Source organism: Apodemus sylvaticus, chromosome 22 (assembly GCF_947179515.1).
Source record: "Apodemus sylvaticus chromosome 22, mApoSyl1.1, whole genome shotgun sequence".
NCBI classification, from domain to species: Eukaryota; Metazoa; Chordata; class Mammalia; order Rodentia; family Muridae; genus Apodemus; species Apodemus sylvaticus.
Genome location: NC_067493.1, coordinates 44,907,568 through 44,931,899, shown reverse-complemented (window position 1 = coordinate 44,931,899; position 24,332 = coordinate 44,907,568). Strand labels below are relative to the sequence as shown.

The 24,332-nt window shown below is 44.2% G+C and overlaps 1 protein-coding gene across 12 annotated transcripts in view; it reads right to left on the bottom strand.

Moving 5' to 3' along the window:
• Positions 1-24,332, bottom strand: part of Mphosph9 (M-phase phosphoprotein 9) — a 71,386-nt gene that overhangs the window by 11,956 nt on the left and 35,098 nt on the right. For 9 of the 12 annotated variants that reach the window (XR_007975034.1, XM_052168280.1, XM_052168273.1 and 6 more), the window contains 7 exons: positions 23,049-23,264; positions 19,196-19,243; positions 18,221-18,285; positions 16,401-16,502; positions 4,436-4,570; positions 2,356-2,534; positions 265-411 (listed from right to left, as the gene is read on the bottom strand). Coding sequence is in view for 11 of the 12 variants with exons in the window: in XM_052168280.1 (XP_052024240.1) it covers positions 265-411; positions 2,356-2,534; positions 4,436-4,570; positions 16,401-16,502; positions 18,221-18,285; positions 19,196-19,243; positions 23,049-23,264 (892 nt within the window). In the remaining variant the exon portion in view is untranslated. The remainder of the gene's footprint in view (positions 1-264; positions 412-2,355; positions 2,535-4,435; positions 4,571-16,400; positions 16,503-18,220; positions 18,286-19,195; positions 19,244-23,048; positions 23,265-24,332) is intronic. The other 3 variants (XM_052168276.1, XM_052168279.1, XM_052168277.1) reach the window with 3 other exon arrangements.

Here is a 24,332-nt window from a genome sequence, read left to right as displayed (position 1 = left end):
AGGGCTTGCTAAGTTGAAGACTAGCCTTGAACTCACTTGGTAGCTCAGGCAGGCCCTGAACCTTAATCCTTGGGCTCCCAGGCAGCTGGGACGACAGACCTCTACTTCAGGCCTGGCATATAATGAGGTTTCTTGGGTTGTTTAGTATCTGTGCGCCCAATTTCATTCTCTGGCTGTGCTCGGCATGCACATTCTCAGCAGAGTCAAACAGTAAAAGTGCACGGGAAGTCACTCTCCCTAGTCCAAGGCACACACATCTCTTACTTGGAGTGTTGACTTTCCGATTGGAGGGTGGGAGAGACGACGACCTTTGTGAAGCCGAACTCTGTCTCTTTGGTCTCTGCTGGGCACATTTGTCTGGGGAACGGCCTGTATTGACTGAAGGCTCAGTTTGCCGAGGATTCACTAATTCTGCATTAGACAAACACACACAAAAATAAACCAGACCTGGTTCCCCCCATGTGCTTTTCACAGCTGTCACGGCACAAGGTCCTCCACAGAGCGCATGCTCTGCTATCCAGGCTGCAATAATGATTTGCAAATGTACTGCCTTATGATGATGAACTGCTTGAGGAGGAGTTTATAATGAATGCATCCTGGCTTCCGGTTGCAACTGGCATTCAAGGTGAGTGCTCACAGGGAGTTTATTTTTAGGAAGCAGATCCCTAATGTGTTTACCAGGAGATGCAGCTGTGGGACGCTGAAGGTGTGCCTGGTAGGAAGTAGAGAGAGCAAAAGAGCCAGGCATGGTGAGGGGAGCCCAGCGCTGGGGAAGTGGAGGCCAGAGATGAGAAATCAAGGTGAGCAGCACAGTGAATTCCAGGCTGGTCTGGGCTCCGTGAGATCCTGTCTCAGATAGGAAGAGGGTGGAGGACAGAGAGAAAAAGATGGAGGGTGGAGAGACAGGGATGGAGGGAGGAGAGAGAAAGAGTGCTATTGACCTAGACATGCGGGGAAAAGCACACCTTGGAAGATATTACTCTTCTTCTCTATAGATGTTCAGAATCACGAAAAAGGAAAAGTAAAAAGAAAAAAAACAAAAAATGTTTTCTGTATTTTTGGACACTCTGGATTCTGTTGCCTCGGCCTCCAAGTGCTTGGGAAATAGGCATATACTCCCCCGCTGCCCATTTAATTCGTTTTATTAATATAAAATGACTGTCACCATTTTTCAATATGTGCAAGTAAGACAAGCAGATGGAGACACACTTACTCAGGAGTCCAGGCAAGGTGTGATTTCAATCCTCCTATATAGCACATAGAACTGGATTATATGCCTATGTAGCCCAGCTCATGAAGACATTATCATCATCATCATCATCATCATCTTATTATTATTGTTGTTGTTGTTATTATTACATGTAGGTGTGTATGTCAGCATATGGGTATGTTCACATTACTGGAGGGGTCTACAGAGGCTAGAGGCATCAGATCCCCTGGAACTAGAATGGTTGTAAGCTACTGTGTCGGTGCTGGGAACTGAACTCAGGTCCTCTGCAAGATCAAGCGCTGTTAACCACTGAGCTATCCCAGTGTAGGCCTCTTAAATAATCAGAACATGATATGTAGTTTGCTTTATATAAAAGGTACATGCTATTTTAGGATAATTATAAATTACAAATTATTATTAAGGGTCAACTATCTATGGAATGGGGCTGGAGCAGTGTCATAAATTAGGACTTCATTTCATATCTTGAGAACCTTATTTTATTTTTTGAGGCAGGTTTTCACTATGTGGCTCTGACAGACATGGTACATACTATGTAAACCAGGCTGGCCTCAAACTCCTGCCTCTGCCTTGAAAGTGCTGCAATTAAAGACATGCAGTGGGCTGGAGAGATGGCTTAGCAGTTAAGAGCACTGATCCTTCTTCTGAAGGTCCTAAGTTCAAATCCCAGCAACCACATGGTGGCTCACAACCATCCGTAAAGATATCTGATGCACTCTTCTGGTGTGTCTGAAGACAGCTACAGTGTACTTGCATATAATAAATTAATAAATCTTTAAAAAAAAAAGACATGCAGTGCCATGCTTGGTTGAAAATCTAATATTAAAGAATATAAAGAAAAAAGCAGATACCTTTTGCTTTCTTTCAACATTAAAAAAGGAATAGAGTACTACTGGGGGTGGTGTCTAGAAAGATGGCTCATCAGTTAAGAGTACTTGCACTAAGTACTTAACTTGGGTTCAGTTCTCAGCACCCATACAGTGGTTCACAAACATTCACAACCCCAGGCCCAGGAAATCCAATACTTCCATGGACACCAGGCTGGCATGTGGTGTGCATTCATATATGCAGGTAAAACACTCACAGATGTAAAATAAAATCAATCTTAAAATTAAAGAAATACTTACTACTTGAAGAATCCTCTTTCTCTGTCTGCGTCCCCCAATTTTTAAATATTCTCTCTTCATCAAGTTCCTTTAAAGCCTTGATAATTGGTGGTGTGTCTGAAGCATCCCTCTTCTTTTTAATCAATAAGCTTGCTGGTGAACTTTCAAGTGAAGAGTCCTTTTCTGGAGGAGAATGGTATCTAAAACAGTAGCTGCAATTGTAACCACTGTGGGCTGAACATTTGCACGCCCCCCAGCCCAGAATGCCCAGATAACAGCCTAGCTTAGCTGGAGGTTTTCGGAGCTGAAGCCTTTAACAAGAAATGAGACTATACAGGTCATGAGAGAGGAGCCCCATGGTGGGGTCAAAGGTCCTTATAAAAAGAGGAGGAAGACAGGCTGGACAGTACACATATGGCTGTAACCCCAGGACTCAGGCAGCTCAAGCAGGAGGATGGCTAAGAGTTCCAGGCCAATCTTGAACACACAGCAAGACTTGCCTCAAAAAAAGAGAAATTTCTGGTCTCAGGAGGTCTCTGTACACACACACACACACACACATGCAAATTAGGTATGAAAAAAATACATTTAAAATGAAATAAAAAGGAGAAAACAGCACTCTGTCTGGTGCACACCACAAACAGGGCATGTAAAACATAGCCAGGAAGAAGGTCCTCGCCAAGACCTCTGCCATGCTGGCATTCAAAGTGGACAAATCCATAAAAGCATCCAAGTCTATACTCACTAGTTAGAGCAAACCACACTGAATTTACTAGGACAGTCAGGGGACTAATAGGAGAGGTGTGCGTTTATCTCCATACAGATGCTATTATAATGCAAGTAATTAAAACTGAACCTATCTGATATAGTTGTCACCTGGGAGACTGCCAGTGCATGACAAATACTGAGGGGGACACTCTCAGCCGAGCACAGGGTCCCCAATGGAGGAGGTAGAGAAAGGACCCAAGGAGCTGAAGAGGTTTGCAGCCCTGCAGGAGGAACAATAATATGTACCAACCAGTACCCCCAGAGCTCCCAGAAACTAAGCTATGAACCAAAGAGATCACCAGGAGGGACACATGACAACAGATGCACATGCAGCAGAGGATGGCCTTGTTGGACATCAAAGGGAGGAGAGGCCCTTGGACCTGAGAAAGCCAGATGCTGCAGTATAGAAGAATGCCAGGACAGAGAAGTGGGAGTAAGTGGACTGGTGAGCAGGGGGAGCAGGAATGGGTTAGGGGATTTTCGGGTGGGGTTGGGGGGAACCAGGAAAAGGGACAACATTTGAGTTGTAAATAATTTATCTAATAAAAAAAAAAAAAAACTGAACCTACACATAGCAAGCCAGTGCTTCATGGTTCTTTAAACGAGCTAGCATATACAAACATTTCTATTTATATGGTACCCAGAGTACACTGCTGAGCTTGCTCAGGCTAGCCCATGAGTGAAAGGACTATCTTGTCCTATCAACAAGTCTGCACTGTACCCTTGAGTGCAGGCAGAGAAGCTCTGCGAGCCCTATGAAGGTAAAGCACCTGGAAAGCATTAGCCTCTCAGACGGACCGAGGAGGTGGAGCCACTGCTAAGAGAGCTTGCCATGCAAGCAAAGGACAAAACAAAACCAAACCACACAAATTAGGCACAAATAAGACAGTAAAACATTAACAAGTGGATGTGGTGGTGCCTCGAGCACATGGGGGTGAAAAGCAGATCAAGTGTTTAATCAAGGCACCCTGTCTACACTGTCACAGCTGAGCTTTGCTGGAAGACAGTCATCCAACTGCGTCTACTCATCAACACTATCTTGAGTGAACCACCACTCGCCCTTCCATAATTAGCAATCTCTGCAAGACAGCTGATTCACACCCTGTCCACTCTCTACCAACCCTCCATCCTGGCTTTCACAATCCAGAAAGAACCTTGGGTCCAACTTCAAAGAGAATGCAGAAATCCCAAGACAGGAACTGTTTCTTGTCCCCCGCCCCCACACCTCCCCTGCCCCCATCCCTCTCATAGTCTACTTTTGACTGTTTCCTCTAACCAAGACAGCTGCATCTCTACAAAAGCATTCCTCAGCTGACCTCCGCCGTTATCTCACCCAGGAACACCGGTTTCCTCCAGCTGCTTATCTATCTTCCTGTCCCTGGTGTCCAGAGGCTGCCCAGTAAAGATGGAGTACTCTGCTCCTGGAATCAGCCACTTCCTCCTGCTGACATCCGAGGTGGCTAGTGTGCTGTAGGGATAAGAAATATTCCACAGCATCACAAAGTTTGCACTTCAGTTTAAAGAAAATTTACATATATGAAAAATGGGTGAATATTTTGTCTGTGTGCCACATGTGTGTATGGTACCCAACACAGCCAGAAGAAGATGTCAAATTCCCTAGGACTGGACTAAAGCCCCCATGCTGGGGCTTGAACCCTGGTCCTCTGGAGGAAGACCACAAAGCCACAAAACCATCTATCTAGCCCCTTGCACTTCAATTTATACCAAATATTTATATCAACACAACCATCTCCAAGTTTGATTTACATTTGCAGAGACTTAGAAACCATGTATGGAAAACCATACTTTTTTGTTGTTTTGTGGTGTGTGTTTGTTTTTGAAGGGGGAAGGGATTTCGAGACATTTTCTCTGTGGTAGCCCTGGTTGTCATGGAATTTGCTAAATTAGACCAGGCTGATCTCAAACTCTGACTCCCTCATGCTGGAATTAAAGGTGTGTGCTGCCACAATCACCACCTGGCTATTTTAAGGTTTTAAGATTCAACTGAACTTTTGAACATTCCCCTAAGATAAAGAAGAGTCGGGTGCTCAAGGTTCTGCACAGCCCCTACCTGCACTCTAGCATACATACTTCCCTTCTCTCAGTACTAGCTCAGAGTAAGTAGATAAAGCACAGCTGCTTTCCCACCCCTACAAACACTACCTGCATTCTCCAGTACAGCAGTCACAGGCACCATGCTGCCACCCGGCTTCTCAGAGTGGCTACAATGCCAGGGGCACCGGGCTGTACATCACTTCCTCTGTCTGTATATGGAGTTCAGTCCCTGGGACTAATATAGTGCAATGATGACAATAAATAAAACACAAACTACTTTTTAAAACTTCGATTCCCTGTAATCCCAGCACTCTGGGAAGCAGAGGTAGGCGGATTTCTGAGTTCAAGGCCAGCCTGGTTTACAGAGTGAGTTCCAGGACAACCAGGGCTATAGACAGAAATCCTGTCTTGAAAAAAAAAAAAACAAAACAAAAAAAGAAAAAAAGAAAAAAAGAAAAAAGGAAAACAAAAAACAAAAAAACCAACTTTGCTTCCCCAAGGTTCCTATCACTCAAATAATAAATAAAATGTAAGGAGTAATAATGTTCAAAACTCAGTTTGTCAAGGTTTACATCTAGTCAAACCCTGCCCTATACTAGACTTTGAACCCGTGCAGGGAGTGGTAGCCCCGGCCTTAAACTCTAGCATTCAGAGTGCTGAGGACATGGATCTCTGAGTGCCAGGCTAGCCTGGTCTACATAGCCAGGGTAGGAACTTGAGCAGTAACCTGGAGGCAGGAAACAAAGCAGAGATCACGAAGGAGTGCTGCTCACTGGCTCGCTCTCCAGGCTCCTGTATACAGCCAACTTTCCTCTATAGTATACCCCGGGTCTCCTGCACAGGGGTGGCACTGCCCACATCAGCTTGGGTCCTCCCACATCAATGTCAATCAGAAAATGCCCTGCACACTCGCCTAGAGGCCAATCTGATAGAGGTATTTTTCAGTTGAGGTTCCCTCTTCCCAGATGACTCTAGTTTGTGTCAAGTTGATAAAATTAACTAGCACAAACCTATCTCATCTCCAAGCCTGCCGTCACCACCACACTAGGCAACTTACAGAGCTGTCCTTGATCTCTAGACCCAGTGACTCTGTCTACAAAGTCCTCTACCTCCAAGGATACAACTAGACTGTTATAATCAGAGGTTCCAGCTCTAAGGAAACTAAACACCCCAATTCCTCCCCTATCTTTGTTCCTGCTGCTGCTAAGCACCATCCCAGCAAGCAGCTAGCAAGCCCCGGATCCCTCAGCTGACCAATCAATCCCAGCTTCTCCAGTTCCTCTGTCTACTCTGGAATGCAGGCGGCCACCTCAACTATTCACAACCCTGACTCCAACTCTCATTATCTGGCCGGAAGTAAAACCTCAAGCTTGGAGGATGATGGTGGCCTTACTTCCTGTCCACTGTCTGGGCTGAGCTTTGATGAGCAGTCACCTGCCTGAGCCTACTGAGCAACTCCATTGTGGACATTCCTCCCCTTGATCAGCAAGCTCTGACTCTAACGGCTCTTCACCATAGCCTTCAGTCGGGAGATACTCAGGGCCAATGTCAACGAAGAAGCGAACCCTAAGAGAACCCGCCATCTTCCTCTCTGCTCATGTCATCCTTCACCTGCTAGGTCAAGTTCACCACTAGGTTACATTCTGCTTCAACCCCAGGTGGCTCTTGCCCTTTCAGAAACCATCTTCTGGTGAGCCTGGAGCTATCCCCAGGCCTTGCTCACTGCTACACAGGCTCTCTGCCACTGAGCAACAGAACAGAGCCCTTTTCCCTCAATTTTTAAATTAAGAAACATTTCAAACATTCTTAGGAAATTACAGAGAATACTACAAGCGCCCACCTACCTACTCCCAGTCTTAACAGATGCTTAGATCTTAGCCATATTTGTTTTTAATTGTGAGACATAACATTGTATACATATGTATAGCTGCATTTGTTAAACGAGGGCATGCATCCACACCCTTGAATGCTTCCCCTCCACAGTATGTTCATGGTTCATTCACGCTGGCGTGCGGGGCTGTCAATCACGGCTCCAGTCTGAATGCGCTCTGCTGATTCTGTCTCCTGCTGGGGGATGTTTCAACCATGCTACAGTTAACACGTGGGAGACTTAACCTACAGCAAATATCTGAAAGCACAGCTATGAAGTTTGGGATGCACCTTCAGTCTCCTGGCTACTGCCAAACAGTCCTCTAGCCAAGGCCACCAACATGCAGGTGGCCACTGGTATGTGCTAGTTCCTTTCTTCGTCTCTGCCAAACTAATTAAATCTGGCCTGTCTGATGGCGAAAATGGTACATGCAATTATTTTAACTGTCACTTTCCAGATTTCTTAGGAAAATGAGCCTCTTTATTGCTATTAGCTGTTTGGATTTCTCTTTCTGTGCAGCTTCACATCTTTTTCCTTTATCTGTGAAAGAAATTATCTCCTTCTTACTGAATTATGGTAGGTTTTTTGTATTCTAAAAACACATGCACATGCGTGAATGAGCCTGTGAGATGATGGCTCAGTAGGTAAGAATGTTTGCCACCCATCTGACACCTGAGTTTGATCCTGGAAATCATGATGGAAAGAAAACTGACTCCTGAAAGTTGTCCTCTGGCTTTCACACATACACAGTGGCAAGCGCATGCTCACACACACGCAGTTTAAAAATGTATTTGTTTCTTTTAAAGGTTTCAAGCATGTGCTACTGGGCATAAGGTCTTCACTTTGTTCTAGGCCCTGAGATTCCTACTACAAACAGCTAAGCCCTGAGCCTCTTCAGTCCTAGAGTTCCCTGCTCACAGAAGACAAAGGTTCTCACGGGGCTCAGCATTCCTGTTTGCAGTTTTAAGACTTTGATTGCTTTTGTAAGATCAGAACTATGGTTCTTGCTGAAATTAGTGTTAATTCTTTCCTACTGAAGGTCAGGAAGGGGTAGCTCATTGGTAACACATTATCTAGCATTTTCCAGGCCCTGGGTCCCATCACCAGCACTGTCTTAGTCAGGGTTTCTATTCCTGCACAACATCATGACCAAGAAGCAAGTTGGGGAGGAAAGGGTTTATTCAGCTTATACTTCTGCATTGCTGTTCATCACCAAAGGAAGTCAGGACTGGAACTCAAGCAGGTCAGGAAGCAGGAGCTGATGCAGAGGCCATGAAGGGATATTCCTTACTGGCTTGCTTCCCATGGCTTGCTCAGCCTGCTCTCTTATAGAACCCAAGAGCACCAGCCCAGGGATGGCACCACCCACAAGGGGCCCTCCCCCTTGATCACTAATTGAGAAAATGCCCCACAGTTGGATCTCATGGAGGTATTTCCCCAACTCAAACTCCTTTCTCTGTGATAACTCCAGCCTGTGTCAAGTTGACACACAAAACCAGCCAGTACAAGAACTTAAACGATTTTGTTGTAATAATTTCAGATTACTACATCGATAATACAAGAAACAGTTACAGTTTTCCTGGAAAGTGCAGCCACTTGACTTGGTATGGACTTAAAAGAACATGTGGTTATCTTATAACGTGAATGGATTACTGACATATAAAGGCCCTAGTAACTATTTCCCAGGTAAATGTTCCTGGATTTTCCTTTTTGGAAATCTACTTTGTCTATATATGTCTGCATTAATTTATTATGAGGATATGCACATGTCGTGGTGCACTTGTGGAACTCAAGAGTCCAACTTGCAAGAGCCGAGAGCCGATTTTCTCCGTCCACCAGGTGGATCCAGGGATCAAACTCATTTCAGGCGTGAAGGCACAGGCCTTTACCCACTCAGCCATCTGGCCAGCCCCAGCCACCAGCACTTTGAAAAGAAAAAAAAAATCTATTTCTTTCTCAACTAGATTTTATTGTTCTATATTTCACTACTAAAATTACTCCAAATTGACAGTCCAGACGAGACATTTTAATACCATTATCTCCAAAAGGCAAAAGAATAAAAACTACTTAGCTTTGCTGTTGCTGGGCAAAAGCGGGAGGACAATATGCAAATGAATTCCCTTGCTTTGCTTCCCCCAAGGCATCACAACACAGGCCTTCAGCCCTGGCTGGTCTGGAACTCACTGGGTAGATCAGAGATCTACCTGTTTCTGCCTCCTGAGTGCTGTGATTAAATGTCCAGTCCCAAATATCTTATGCATGCATGTGAGTTCATTCACATGGCTGCCAGAGGACAAGCTCAGATGCCAACCTCAGAAGAGGCTGTCCACCCCCTTTGAGACAGGGTCTTTTGCTGGCCAAACTGACGGCCAGTAAGTAACAGCTCCTATCTTCAAACCTGCAGTGCTAGGATTAAAACTATGAAACCTGGCTTTTTTGGGGGGGGAGAGCCTGGGGGTTGCTGTCCTGGAACTCTATCTATACACCAGGCTGGCCTCAAACTCATAGAGATCCTTTTGCCTCTGCCTCCCAAGCACTGAGATTAAAGCAGGCACCACCACTGCTCAGCCATACCTAGTGTTTTTAATTTTTATTTTTTTATTTAGGTTTTTTAAGACAGGCTTTCACTGTGTAATAGACCTGGCTGTCCTGAACTGGCTTTGTATACCAGACTGGCCACGGACATCTGCCTGTCTCTGCCTCCTGAGTGCTGTGCTATTTTTTTATTACTATTTTTTATTATTTTATTTTATATGTATGGATGTTTTGCCTGCATGTATGTCTATGCATCACATACATGACTGATGTCCCTGGAGGCCAAAAACGGCATCAGATCCCCTAGAACTGGAGTTAAAGATGGCTGTGAGCCATCATGTGGGTGCTGTGGGTGCTGGAATTGAACCCAGGTCCTCTGGGACCAAGTAGCCATTGCTCTAAACTGCTGAGCCACCTCTCTAGCCCCACACCTAGCATTTTTATAAGTTTAGGGGCTTGAACTCAGGCCCTTGAGCTTGTAAAACCTCAGCCCTGCCAAAAACACTAAAAATTCCTCAGTCCTACACAGCATAAAAAATGATGGTGTAGGAAGGCTTTGGCCTAAAAGCTGCGACCTGCCAAGCCTTTCCCATCATACACGGCCACACTGAGTAAGTACACAACACATGCGCTTCCAGGTGCTAGACATGTAGGCTGTCTTCAGCACACTACAAAGAGTCTCACACTCTCCACACTTCTGAGTCAAAGCAGTCTCCAGCTTGTAGACCCACTGGGCCGCTTCAGTCCTTACTGCCCGATGCCTCAGTGCATTCAGTGACTGTGGCTGCTTCAGTTCCCCCTCACTTGCAGTAGGTGTTTCAATGGCTCCCTTGCCAAACTCCATACCCACAACCAAAAGCAGGACTCCAAGAGCTCTGTCGTGCACCAGTCCCTGACATCCAGCTCCTATCAACCCTGTAAACACCGTTCGGGAATAACTGGCTCCAGCACTGTGCCCCAGGCTAGCATCCTGAGCCCCAAGCCTACATTCACAATTGCCCGACTGATTTCTGCCTCAACCCATGTAAATCACAAGCAAAAATCTTCATAACGGTCTGATCTCTATGTGTTCTGAGCTGTCTCTCTCTCTTTTTTAAAAGAATTATTTGTTTATGTTATGTATACGGAGTATACTGTTGCTGTCTTCAGACACACTGGCAGAGGGCATCAGACCCCACTACAAATGGTTGTAAGCCACCATGTGGTTGCTGGGATTTGAACTCCGGACCTCTGGAAGAGCAGTCAGTGCTCTAACCGCTGAGGCTCTCCAGCCGGAGCTGTCCCACTCTTGTCTCATCAGCCAATGTTCTATACAACCATGTTCTGTTCAGTGCACTCCACCTCCAGAGCATTCCAAAGGTTCTCTTTTTTCTTGTAATTAAAAATAAATTCATATTACATTTATTTATTTATTTAGTGTGTGCACAGACATGCCATGATGTGTATGCAGAAGTCAGAGGACAACTTTTGGAAGCTGATTCTCTTTTTCAGCCATGAGGTCATAAAATGTGGTGGCAAGCCCCAGCACTGAGCTGTCTCCCTGGCCCTCAATCATCGCTCTTACAGATACCAGACACCTGCAACCCTGCTCTCCCAGCACTAAAATGGCCTACTTCATGTCTTCTCGTGGCAGGAACTGTACACATACAAGCGTCAGGTGGCACTGTTTTATTATACAAAAACCTTCAGGGGCCAGGGGGACAACTCAGTGGATAAAGCACCAAAAGACTAATGACTCAGTTTCATCCCTAGGATCTCTATAAAGAAGGAAGTAAAGAATTCCTCTAGCTTCCAGGTATACCACAGCAAATGAACACCACACACACACACACACACACACACACACACACACACACATCTTTAAAATTTACACCAGGTATAATGGCACACACAGTTAATGCCAACACTTGGGATAAAGGAACAGGAAGATCAGGTTGGGGCCAGCTTGGACTACATAGGAAGTTCTGGTTCAGCCAGGGCTACAGAGACAAGCCCTGTCTCAAAAAAAAAAAAAAAAAAAAAAAAAAAAAAAACCAACTAAAATAAAATAAAATCTTCAAGAGAATTCTCAATTCTCAATGAACTAAAGGTTAAAATCCAAAGGCCTAACAATAACTTAGAAAGCTATCTATGATTAATCCACAGTGTCACCTAGGGCTACATGACTTCTTGCTGTGACTATCCAAGCCATGTATCATGGTGTAAATGCAATGTCCCCTACAGGCTCATGTGTTTTGACATCGGATTCTGAAGTACTACAACTGTTTGGGAGGATCATGGGGCCTTAGGGGTATGGGCCTAGCTGCTGGGAAAGGTCACTGGGGTGAGGGGTGCAGGTCATATGCTTGTTCTGCCTCCTGCTTAGAACAATGTGAATGACCAGCACCCTCACAACCCTGGCGCCTTGCATGCGAAGCCCCAAAAGGGCTCTCGAACCCGAAACTTTATGCCTCTTCTTTTACTTGTTCTCAAAAATTCATCTTTCCCTTTGGTTCCTTTTGACTGGTTTGATTTATATTTTTTGCCTGAGACAAGGTTTTCCATAGCCCAGGCTTAGCATCAAGCAGGCTCTGTAGCTGAGGATGACCTCTGGCTAAATTTTCTTTTTCAAGATGTATTGATTTCTTTTTACTGTGAGAGTAGGCATGCATGCATGTCACGGCTGACATGTGGAGGTCGGAGGTCAGAAAACAACTCTTAGGAGCTGGGTCTTCCCTTCCCTGTGGGCTCCAGCCCGGGCGCTCACACTTGTGGCAACTGTCGTTAGCTGCTGAGACACCGCACTGCACTAATATTTACTTCTTAAACACCATTTTTAAAATAATTTTATTTTTAAATGATAGGTATAGTGTGCTTGTGAGTGGGAGCTTGTGTACATGAATGTAGTTCTCAGAGTTCAGAGGAGAGTGCCATCCCCAAAGCTGGAGTTACAAGCAATTGCTTGCCGCCAACATGGACGGTGAGCACTGGTTCTCTGGAGTAGGAAGTGCCCTTAATTCCACATCATCTCTCCAGGCTCTAACTTTTCTTTTAAATACAAAAACCTATTATATTCTATTATGATTACTCAACAAAGATATAGAAAGTATATTGACAATTACAGCTTAGGAGGGTTAGAAATACAACTTCATTTTTCTGACAGATTTTTTTTTTTTTTTTTTTTTTTTTTTTTTTTTTTGGATTTGGTTTTTTTGAGACAGGGTTTCTCTGTGTAGCCCTTGGCTGTCCTGGCTCTGTAGACCAGGCTGGCCTTGAACTCAGAAATCCACCTGCCTCTGCCTCCCAGAGTGCTGGGATTACAGGTGTGCGCCACCACTGCCTGGCTGGACTTCTTATTAATATACTTTATACCAAAGTCATAACTAAAATTTGAATTCTAACAGTCAAGCCTTCTTCTGTAGATGTGTCATCCAGGTGGCACTGTGCCAGGGCAGTGCATTCCTGTAATCTCAGTATTTTGGAGGCAGAGAGGAGAGGACCACTGCAAGTCTGAGGCCAGCCTGAGCTACAGAGTGAGTACTGGGCCAACCAGAGCTTCATAATAAAGACTGTTCCAAATGCAAAAACTAAACCAAAGGTTACAGTAAGATAATTCTAGAGAACTAAAGCAGAAAAGCACAGCTTAATATAGATCCATCCCTAAAGGTCTTTCCGTTAACAAAAGATAAAATGTCAGCTTATTTCTGGGTCTTCAATTCGATTCCATTGATCAACCTCTCTGTACAATATCATGCAGTTTTTACCACTGTTGCTCTGTAGTACAGCTTGAGGTCAGGGATGGTGATTCAAGCTCTTTTATTGTTCTGGATTGTTTTAGCTATCATGGGTTTTTTGTTTTTCCATATGAAGCTGAGAATTGCTCTCTCAAGGTCTGTAAAAAATTGTGTTGGAATTTTGGTGGGGATTGTATTGAATCTGTAGACTGCTTTTGGTAAGATGGCCATTTTCACTATGTTAATCCTACCTATCCATGAGCATGGGAGATCTTTCCATCTCCTGAGATCTTCTTCAAGGACTTGAAGTTCTTGTCCTACAGATCATTCACTTGCTTGGTTAGAGTTATACCAAGGTATTTTATATTATTTGTAGCTTGTAGTTTCCCTAGCTTCTTTCTCTGCCTGTTTGTTATTTATATAAAGGAAAGCTATTGATTTTCTATGCAGCCACTTTGCTGAAGTTGTTTATCAGCTGTAGAAGTTCTCTGGTAAAGTTTTTTGACAATGAAGCTAAAACCATACAATGGAAAAAGAAAGCATCTTCAACAAATGGTGCTGGGATTGCAAATTTGTTCAACCAGTGTGAAAATAAATCCAAGCAAGGGTGCTTTAATCATACTTAGAAGGGGGAACAAAATAATTGGAGGAGGAGTAGGAGGAGGAGGAGGAGGAGGAAGAAGGAAGGGAAGTGATGGGAGAGGGGAGGGAGGGACGAATGGGATGAGGGGGAGGATTAGATGTGTAGAGGGCCAGGAGAAAGAATGGAAACCTGCAGCTGCTGGGGTTGGGGGATGGGAGGAATCTTTAGGAAGTCCCAGAGACGTGGGATGGTGGGGCTGGGGTTGGGGAGGAGGTGGCTCCTGGGAGTCAATATGGGTGACTTTAGCCAACAAGCCAAACAGTGGGGACATGGAACCTGCAGAGGCCACGTCCTGCAGCCAGACAGAACCCCTAGTGGAGGAATAAGGATGCGAACCCACCCACAAACCTTTTGACCCCAAATTTTCCTGTCTAAGAGAAATGCAGAGACAAAGGTGGAGCAGATACTGAAGGAATGGTTAACCAGAAACTGGCCCAATTTGAAACCCATCCCTGACTCTATTAATGATATTCTGTTGTGCTTGCAGACAGGAGCCTAGCATACTGTCCTCTGAGAGGCTCTACCCAGCAGCTGACTGAAGCAGATGCAGATACCCACAGCCAAACATTGGATGGAGAGTGGAGACACTTATGGAAGAGTTTGGGAAAGACTAAAGACTCTGAAGGAAATGGAAACCTCACAGAAAAACCAACAGAGTCAAATAACCTGGACCCGTGGGAACTCTCAGAGACTAAGCCACCAACCAAAGCACACATGAGCTGGAACGAGGCCCCGGCATGCTCAGTCTCCATGTGGGCTCCCCAACAACTGAAGCAGAGGCTCTCCCTAAAGCTGTAATCTGACTGTGGTGTCCATTCCCCAACAGGGTTGCCTTGTCTGGCCTCAGGGAAAGAATGCACCTGCCCTGGCAGAGACTTGACACACCAAGGATGGGGGAATACCCAGGAGGTGACCTACCCTCTCAGAGGAGAAGGGGAGTAGGGGAGGGTGTCTGTGATGAGGGGACCAGGAGGCAGGACAGCATTTGGGATGTAAACAAATAAAAAAAAATTAATATATATATATTATTTATATTATATATATTATATTTATATTATATATATATATATATATAATATATATATAAATATAATGCCTGGATTCTAGTGGTAAAACTTTAAAATGTTCTCCAGTCCAGGGTCTTGTTCTTTTTTTTTTTTTGGATTTGGTTTTTTTGAGACAGGGTTTCTCTGTATAGCCCTGGCTGTCCTGGAACTCACTCTGTAGACCAGGCTGGCCTCAAATTCAGAAATCCACCTGCCTCTGCCTCCCAGAGTGCTGGGATTACAGACATGTGACACTACTGCCCAGTGTCTTGTTCTTATAGGTAATTATTTGTGCTCCCTTTGCAACTGTCACTGGGGAGGCGGCTGCTAAAATGAAGCCCCATCCCTCTGCAACTTTTTTTTCCCCCAAGACAGGGTTTCTCTGTGTAGCCCTGGCTGTCCTGGAACTCTGTAGACCAGGCTGGCCTCGAACTCAGAAATGCACCTGCCTCTGCCTCCCAAGTGCTGGGATTAAAGGTGTGCGCCACCACTGCCCAGCCCTTTACAACCTCTAACTGAAGCAAGAACAATAAAAAGAATTCAAGGCTAGCTGGGGGAGACATTACAAAGACTAGCCAAGCAGTCTGGTTTACAGAAGGGATGAGCTGCTCGCCTTGGTGTTTGGCACTGTTTTGTTTTAGACAGGGTATCTTTAGATAGCCCTGGCTGGCCTAAAACTTACTATGTAGACCAGGATAGCCTCAAGCTCATAGAGAGCCAACTGCTTCTGCCTCTAAATGCTGATATTAAAGGCATGTGCTACCGTACTTGGCTGCCATCCACACTGAATGGCGATGGGGAGGTTGAGCTAATGTCACAACTGTGCACATAAACACTACGCACATAAACACTGTGCACATAAATACTGTGCACATAAACACTCACCTCAGTAAAAGACAAAACCAACAAAAAGACTCTAGAATGGGGAGTCAAGCAGGAAAATGATAGCAAATGTGAGAAGAAACACTTGAAAAGAATAATCTCATACACAACTCTTATTAAACTCGCGTAGAAATGGCTCAGAGCTCACTGTCCGTGCAATAGACCCAAGTTCATTCCCAGCACCCATGTCCCATGGCTCGAGGCCGCCAGTAACTCCAGCCCCAAAACTCCCACACCTGCTTCTGTATGCCTGCCCAAGAAGAAATAAGTCTTTTCGAAAGTTGCTTACATGAAAAAGACAAGAGTAAAAAAGCAGGAGCTTTGCTCATGGTCACACAGAGAGTGCTGGGACAGATCAGGAACACAACGCTTGTCCAAGGCTCCCAGCCACCTGACTCCGCTTTTCTTTATCCTAGATAATGCTTCTCCGTAGGAATGTGGATAACATCCAGCCATTGTGACCTCAATAGGCATCTAAGACTGCAGACAATTCACCACTGACTTCTTGAGTAATAGAAGGCCACGCTGCAGGGACACTAAGTGGAGTCACTTACTTAGCCCGGGATGGCCTCGTGGGAGCTTTGGCGCCATCGCGAAGACTCAGCACACTCTCATGCTCTGCTTGCTTCACCTGAGCTTCAAGTTTTGAGATCATCCTACGTCAAAAGCAGTAAGAGTATTAAACACATTGAAACAGACTAAAAACTGCAGCTCGATGACCAGATGTTCCTGAACCGTCCCTCTTCTGGAAGGCTATGATAGCCTGCTGCTCAGAAACCTCCTTCACAGTACAACGGCACCATTAAACTTTGAAAAGTTAAAAGAAAACAAACAAACAAACAAAACAAAACAAAAAACCCAGAAATATTCAGGACAACAAATACACTGGGCTCTGCCGAGCAGCATTGCACAGGAAAAAGGACAACTAGGATTCTGTCACGCATGAGGGACAGGAATTAAACTTAAAAAAAATAACATCTTGATTTTTAAAAGAGGCAAAGGCTCTTTTAATGAATAAAAATATTTATTAAATATATAATATTTGTTAATATTTTAATTATAATAGTTTATTAAATATATAATAAAAAATAAAACAACTTTCAACTCTGAGATGAGGCGGCAATTCATCTCATTTGCACTACATCCAGAATAAAAGCTTACTTTCAATTTCCTCATGAGATGAGAACTACCCCAGCCAACTTCAAGTGTTTCCAGTTAGCATAACCCTCCTTTTCTTTTTCTTTTTTTAATTTAATTCATTTCTTTGAATTTGTGTGTCTGTGTGTGTGTGTGTGTGTTTTCAGGTGTTTATATGTGAAAGTCAGAGGCCAACTGACTCTCAGGAACCGGTTCTCTCCTGCCACCTTGTGGGATCTGGGGGAGTCATCAGGCTCCATTCTTTAACTGTGTAGGGGCTGGCGGGATGGCTGAGGGAAGAAGGGCAAGCTTAGGAAGGAACAGCTCTAACATGACAGGTACATCCTCCAGTGTGGTAAGGCGGCAAATCCAGATACTCTGCTGCTCTTTTCAGTATAAATCTTTCAGATTAAAGTGACTCTCTAACCTTGGGGTTGGAGAGAATTTGACCCAAACACAACTATAAAAGGTATGCTTAGAGGCCAATTTAGATATTCCTTTTTCAAGGGGTATAGTTTTTTTTTGTTGTTGTTGTTTTGTTTTTTTGGATTTGGTTTTTTTGTTTTGTTTTGTTTTGCTTTTTTTGAGACAGGGTTTCTCTGTATAGCCCTGGCTGTCCTGGAACTCACTCTGTAGACCAGGCTGGCCTCGAACTCAGAAATCCACCTGCCTCTGCCTCCCCAGAGTGCTGGGATTACAGGCGTGCGCCACCACCCGGCTAGTTTGGTTTTTTTTTAAAGATTTATTTATTTTATGTAAGTAAGTACACTGTCCCTCTCTTCAGACACACCAGAAGAGGGCATCAGGTCCTGTTACAGATGGTTGTGAGCCACCATGTGGTTGCTGGGAATTGAACTCAGGACCTCTGGAAGAGCAGTCGGTGCTCTTAACCACTGAGCCATCTCTCCAGCCCCTGGGGTTTAGTTTTAATAGTATGTACTTGTACACTTTATTCAGGAGGTTGCAATGCCCCTCCCATGATGCTGGGAATTGAACTTGGATATTCTGGAAGAGCGATGTGTGCTCTTAATCACTGAGCTATCTCTCCAGTCCCACCAGTATATTCTAATCACTTCAAAATCTCCCAAGCTAAAATGTAATGCATTTACATACATGCCCAAGGATTAAGATACAACTAGATCCCACATGGCTTTAAAAGTTCTCAAGAGAGTTTCATTCACTGTCAATACAAACACAAAGGACAATTAGCACTGCTCTTTATTAGGAAGACACCTACCTTTTCAAGTCAGAAATCTGTGTGTGTGCATCAAGCAATTTGTTCTCAGTTGTGTTTAATGTATCCTAAGGGGAGAAAGAATTTACATAACTTGACGATGAGCATGCAGATGGAACCTTTTACTTCAAAAACGCGTAATATAAAGCAAATGTAAGGCTAAATAGCCAGCTGTTAACTGCAGTGGAACTCAGCAAGGATGGCATGAGCCACGGAACCAATCTGGGCAACTCAAGGGGAAGCGATATCACTGTCCTCTCCCAGGGACCAACAGCCGCAGTCGATGCTGCCTGAAGGCTTACCAGAACAGCACAACAAAAACCTTCAATGATGTGCAGGCATGAAAAACTCAGTCTTAGCTATAGCTACAGAGAGTTCACTAACCTCAGAAATCCATAATCCCCTACTGCATTCAGTTGACTGGCTGGAATCACATACAGCATTACTGTGGGTACTACTGAGACCAGATATGTAACTCCAAACAGAGCTTCAGCTAAGAATTCAGATACAATGTATAGATTTTTACTACCCCATCAAAATACTGCTTTGAGAATTGTGTAGCCCTAGCTGTCCTAGAACTCACTCTGTAGACCAGGCTGGCCTCGAACTCAGAAATCTGCCTGCCTCTGCCTCCCAAGTGCTAGAATTAATGCTTTGAGAATTCTAATTTTACATTTATAGGGAGCAGATGGTCATCTGAGTATATATAATAAACTTCTGCCCAGTTTCTTCTCAACCCATACCAAATAAACGCAACAGTCATGCAATAATAGTATTTGGTAAATTAACAACAGACCTCACAAACGTGTCAGTCAGGTAGGGCAGATATTTGAAAATAAAGATCTCAACACAGGAAGGGCAAACACAGGGATTGTTGTTTCAAACAGCTGTGATAGAGAAGGGGAAGAAGCCAGGGCCTTTTGCCTCACAAGCCAGGACCTATGTAAGGCCCAAGGTAAAACCCAGATTTACCCTTACCTTTACTCGCCCGTGTTCTTTGCCGAGGGATTCATACTCTCCTAGGAGCTGCAAAGAAATCAGAGACTTGTACACAGAACTAGACAGGTAACAGAAGAACAGTACTCTTCCAACTGCCAAGGTAAGGAAAGGCTGACAGAGAAGCAATGGTTCTAGGAAAGGGGATAGGGTGATTCCTGAGAGGATATTTGAAAGCTTTTTAAATCTGAAACAATTTTATTTTATTTATTTATTTTTTAATAAACCTTTTTTTCCTAAGATTTATTTATTTCATTTATATGATTATACAGTCACTGTCTTCAGACACACCAGAAGAGGAAGTCGGATCCCATTACAGATGGTTGTGAGCCACCATGTGGTTGCTGGGAATTGAACTCAGGACCTCTGGAAGAGCAATCAGTGCTCTTAACCACTGAGCCATCTCTCCATTCCTGAAACAATTTTAAAAGCAGAACAAAACAACACCAATACAAGCCCTCAACATAATAGTAAAATGTGTTTGTACTATCTTTTAAATTTTTATTAGAGTGTCCTACATTTATTTTATAGACTAAAAATATAATGCCAAAATGCCTAGCATTATTTAAAACTGCATATGGTGTACATCCCTGGAAGGCCAGCATCCAGGAGGCTGAAGGAAGATGGCAAATTTGAGGCCGGTTGAACCTCACACAGTGAGCACCCCAGAAGGGCCCAAGATGAGGACAGGATACACTGCTATAGCAGAAAGTATGCAAATGGTTTTTAAAATAACAGAGACATGTCTAAAAGGGCAAGGGAATTCCAAGCCCTGCTACATCCTGTGCCTCTAGACGACTGCCCAAACCTTAGCTGCCATCAGGATTACTGGGCACAAGTGAAAGCACATATAAAACAAACACACTGTGGGAAAGGGGGCTTAGGTTAAGGCTCCTGCCTAAGAGCCTTCCTGCCCTCTTCTGCCTGCAGAGGGATCCTGCGTGCTAGGCCTGGCAGGTAAGTGACAGAGAAGTCTCTACAGAGACTGATACGCCCAGCAGAACAGAGCTGCAGGAACCAAGGCAGCCCGGCAACCCTCGTCCTCATTCACATCCAGTCCAAGGGTGCCACCCACCAGTGAGTCACCCTGCCCAGGGCCACAAAGCTACCTTTTTCTCTATAATTTGGGGGTGGGGGGTAGGGGAAGGAAGGAAGGGAGGGAGGGAGGGAGGGAGGGAGGGAGGGAGGGTGGGTGTATGGATATCTTAAGAGGCTAGAGGAGGGCGTTGTATCCCCAGGAGCTGGAGCTACGGGGTATTCTGTGAGATGGTGCAGTGATTAAGAGCATTCATTGCCCTTCCAAAGGCCTGTTCCCAGCAAAGCTACTTTCTAGTTAGCTTTGAAAAAGTCAATCTTAACAGATAAAAGGCCCTAACATTAAAACACAAGAAGAAAATGAGAGGGACAGAAGGCAGGGCTGAAAATAAAAGTATGTTTTAAAAAATGATGGATGTGGGTGGGGTGGGAAGTCATTAGAATAGAACAGAGTATTTCAGGGGAGTCACTGCCTTGAGAGGGCTTTTTAAAAAACACCCAAGCCTAGAGAAATAGCTTAGTAGGTAAGAGCACTGGTTGTTTTTCCAGAGGACCCAGGTTCAATTCTCAGTACCCACACAGTGGCTCACAACTCCAGTCCCAGGAGATAAACCACCCTCTTCTAGCCTCTGAAGGTACTGCATGCATGTGATGCACATACATGCATTCAGACAAAACACTTCAGTACAGGTTTTAAAAAACACAATCTATTAAAACGCTGGAATGGATTGTAAATGCCCTCTATCCCAGCACTCAGGACACAAAGGCAGGCAGATGTCTGTAGGTTTGAGGTCATTCTGGTCTATACAGTGAGTTCCAGGACAACCAGGGACTGTATAATAGAGACTCTGTCTATTAAAAACAGGCAAACAAACAAAACACAAACAAAATTAAACTAAGAAAAAGGTTTAAAAGTTAAAGAATCAATGTGAAATCCAACATCTGTCTAATAAGAATTCTAAAGAGAACAGCAAAAAACAACAACTAAGAAAACAGAAAACTCCCAGAGAGAACAGTCTTGTGAACAACACAAGGAACACAAAACCATGCTGCAGCATTTCAGGTGGGGCAAGGACCCACCATTTCCAGAGAGAGGAACCAAGCCAGGGACGAAGACCACTGACCACCGCAGAGGTGGGGGTCAGAAGTCATGATCAAACACAACGGCAGCCTGTGAAATCACCACCGGCTATGGGAGGATATCACCACCAGTCCAGCTTCTATTAGGACTCTGGAAACCATGTCTGTGTAGTTCCATGACAACACACCCTCGGCTACCAGGAGGATGTCAGGACAAAATGATTTCAGATCACTTAAGTACCATAACTTGAGAATTAAGATATCAAAATCTTAAGGAAGCCAGCAAGATGGCAGGTGAGAGCCCTTGCCTAGACAACAAGATGAGTTTTAGTCCCAGGACCCAGGTCAGAGTTGCCCTCTGACCTCTACACATCATGATATGTGCATGTGTATAGACACACACATACACAAACAAATATACAGATAAATAAAATGAAATAAATGTAAAAACAAGTTTATGAAAAAAACAAACAACCTGGAACCCAATCCAGAGCCAATGTTTTATGAACCCAATTTTAACTGAAATTAAATCCTCAAAAAAATCTGACACGCTCTTCTGGCCTTTATTGTATATACCAAGCAAGTACACAGTACACATGCATACACACAAAACATTTATACACACAAAATAAAAACAAATAAATCTTTGAAAAAAATTCCAACCTGGGCTGAGCCAACATCTCTAGAGGCTCAAGCTTTGGATGTGTGAGCCTGCGCTCAGACCCTGTATGCCACCGCGGAAGAACCAGCTTCTGAAAACTGTCCTCTGATGTCCACACATGTGACCACACTCGTGCATCATACATACACATAATAAGGTTTAAAAAAAAAAATCAGACTAAGCTAGGGAGTACATGCCTTTAATTCCAGCACTCTGGAGGCAGAGGCAAGCAGATCTTAAGTTCTAGATCAGCCAGGACTACACAGAGAAACTCTGTCTCAAAAAAAAAAAAAAAAAAAAAAAGAAAAAAAATCAAACTGGCTCTAAAGGACCATAGATTGTTAGTATAGCTTGCAATGCCCTGGTCTCTATCCACAACACCCAGGATAGGGAAGAGGAAATGGATGATTATGACACACCACAGATAGTAAACACACACACACACACACACACACACACACACACACACTCAAAACAACAACAACATCATTAGGGTCCTAGACTTTATCTGTGCAATGGGATGGGGTAGGATCGGGTGGCAACACACACAAACAACAGTACCAAAGAGCCAGGCATGCAAGTGAACACCTGTAAGTGCAGCACTCAAGAGACTGAGGAAGAGAACAGAAGAGGGAGGAGCTCAGCCAGCCTTCTACACTGACTTCCTGCTGCAGCATGAAGCTTCCTGTGAGCGCTTCCATCAAGAGGAGGCTGCGAGCAGTTACTGTACAGTCTAAGGCTTGGACAGAAATGTGCATCACAGCTTCAAAGAGTACATTAGCTGACACACCACTTTCGGCCAGCTTTGGCTTAAATGGGAAATGGCCCCCACACAGGTTTCTGGTTGAGCACTTGGTACCCAAGCTATTGGCACTGTTGGAGAAGGTTGTGGAGACTTCCTAAAGGAAGTGAGCCTTGAGGTTAAGTGTGACTGTCATGTGACCACGCAGCCCCCTCCCTACCTTTCATGACAGAGTACCCTTCCTGAGCTGTAAGCCAAATCAGCCCTTTCTCTCTTAAGCTGCTTCTGTCTGAGGAAGTCCTGGGCTGGCTACTTACATCCTGAAACATTTTGTTTTCTTGTCTCAGCCTCGCTTCTTTATCATCTGAGAGTTTGTAAGCATTCTCAAAGGCTTCCTCCAGATCCTGTAGCCGACACTTTAGCCGAGTGATGGTGTTATCTTTCTCTTTATTGCTTGTTCTCATTTCTTCAATTCGTTCCTGCAAAATTTTGGAGGCACTGCTGGCTGCATTGAAGCGTTCTCTCAAGTCATTCTACACAGTAAAAACAGAGATAAACCACTCTAAGTAAAGGTACCTCTGTACGAGCTAAAAAATTATGTGCATTAGAACAAAATGTACAGATGGGAATAAGCTACTTTAACATTTTGTTGTGTCCTGGGACAGAGTCTAGAAAGGACCACTCTAATGAAACACCAAGACGAGATTAACCAAAGGTGGACACACACACACACAAAAAAAACTACACAGGGATACAATGATCCCAGGACCCACATACCCAGAACTGTTTGTGGATCACCCCAATGAAGAAATAAATAACCACAAATGTCAGAGGAATTATGAAACTGTCCTTAAATACACTGCTCAAAACTAATATGCTGGGGAATGGGGGCTTTTATTTTTCAAAAGCATTTATTTATTTTATGTATGTGAGTATACTACACTGTAGCTGTCTTTAGACACACCAGAAGAGGGCTTTGGATCCCATTATAGATGGTCATGAGCCACCATGTGGTTGCTGGAAATTGAACTCAGGACCTCTGAAGAGCAGCCAATGCTCTTAACCACTGAACCATCTCTCCAGCCCAGGATGGGGGCTTTTTAACTATACTCTATGAAAATACAAAATAAAAAATGCATTTCACAAAAAAAAAAAAAAAAAAAAAAAAGATGAAAGCCGGGCAGTAGCGGCGCACGCCTGTAATCCCAGCACTCTGGAAGGCAGAGGCAGGCGGATTTCTAAGTTCAAGGCCAGCCTAGTCAACAGAGTGAGTTCCAGGACAGCCAGGGCTACACAGAGAAACCCTGTCTCGAAAAAGATTAAGGCTGGGTCCAATACCTCATGCCCCAATCCAATTGGTTTGAAAGGCTGAACTATCAAGACTGCTTAAGCCCATGAGTCCAAGAACACTCTAAGCTATAGCACAGCAAAACCCATCTCTAAACAAAACAACAGAAAGTAAGATTAACAAGAGAGATACTAATCCCTAACTTCATGCTGGAGTTTACCACTGAGACAGAGCTAACTAAAACAAAGCAACAAAGGCTGGGTGACTCCGTTTCTAGACACTGCCTAGCTTAGCAAGGACCTGAAGTCTACCC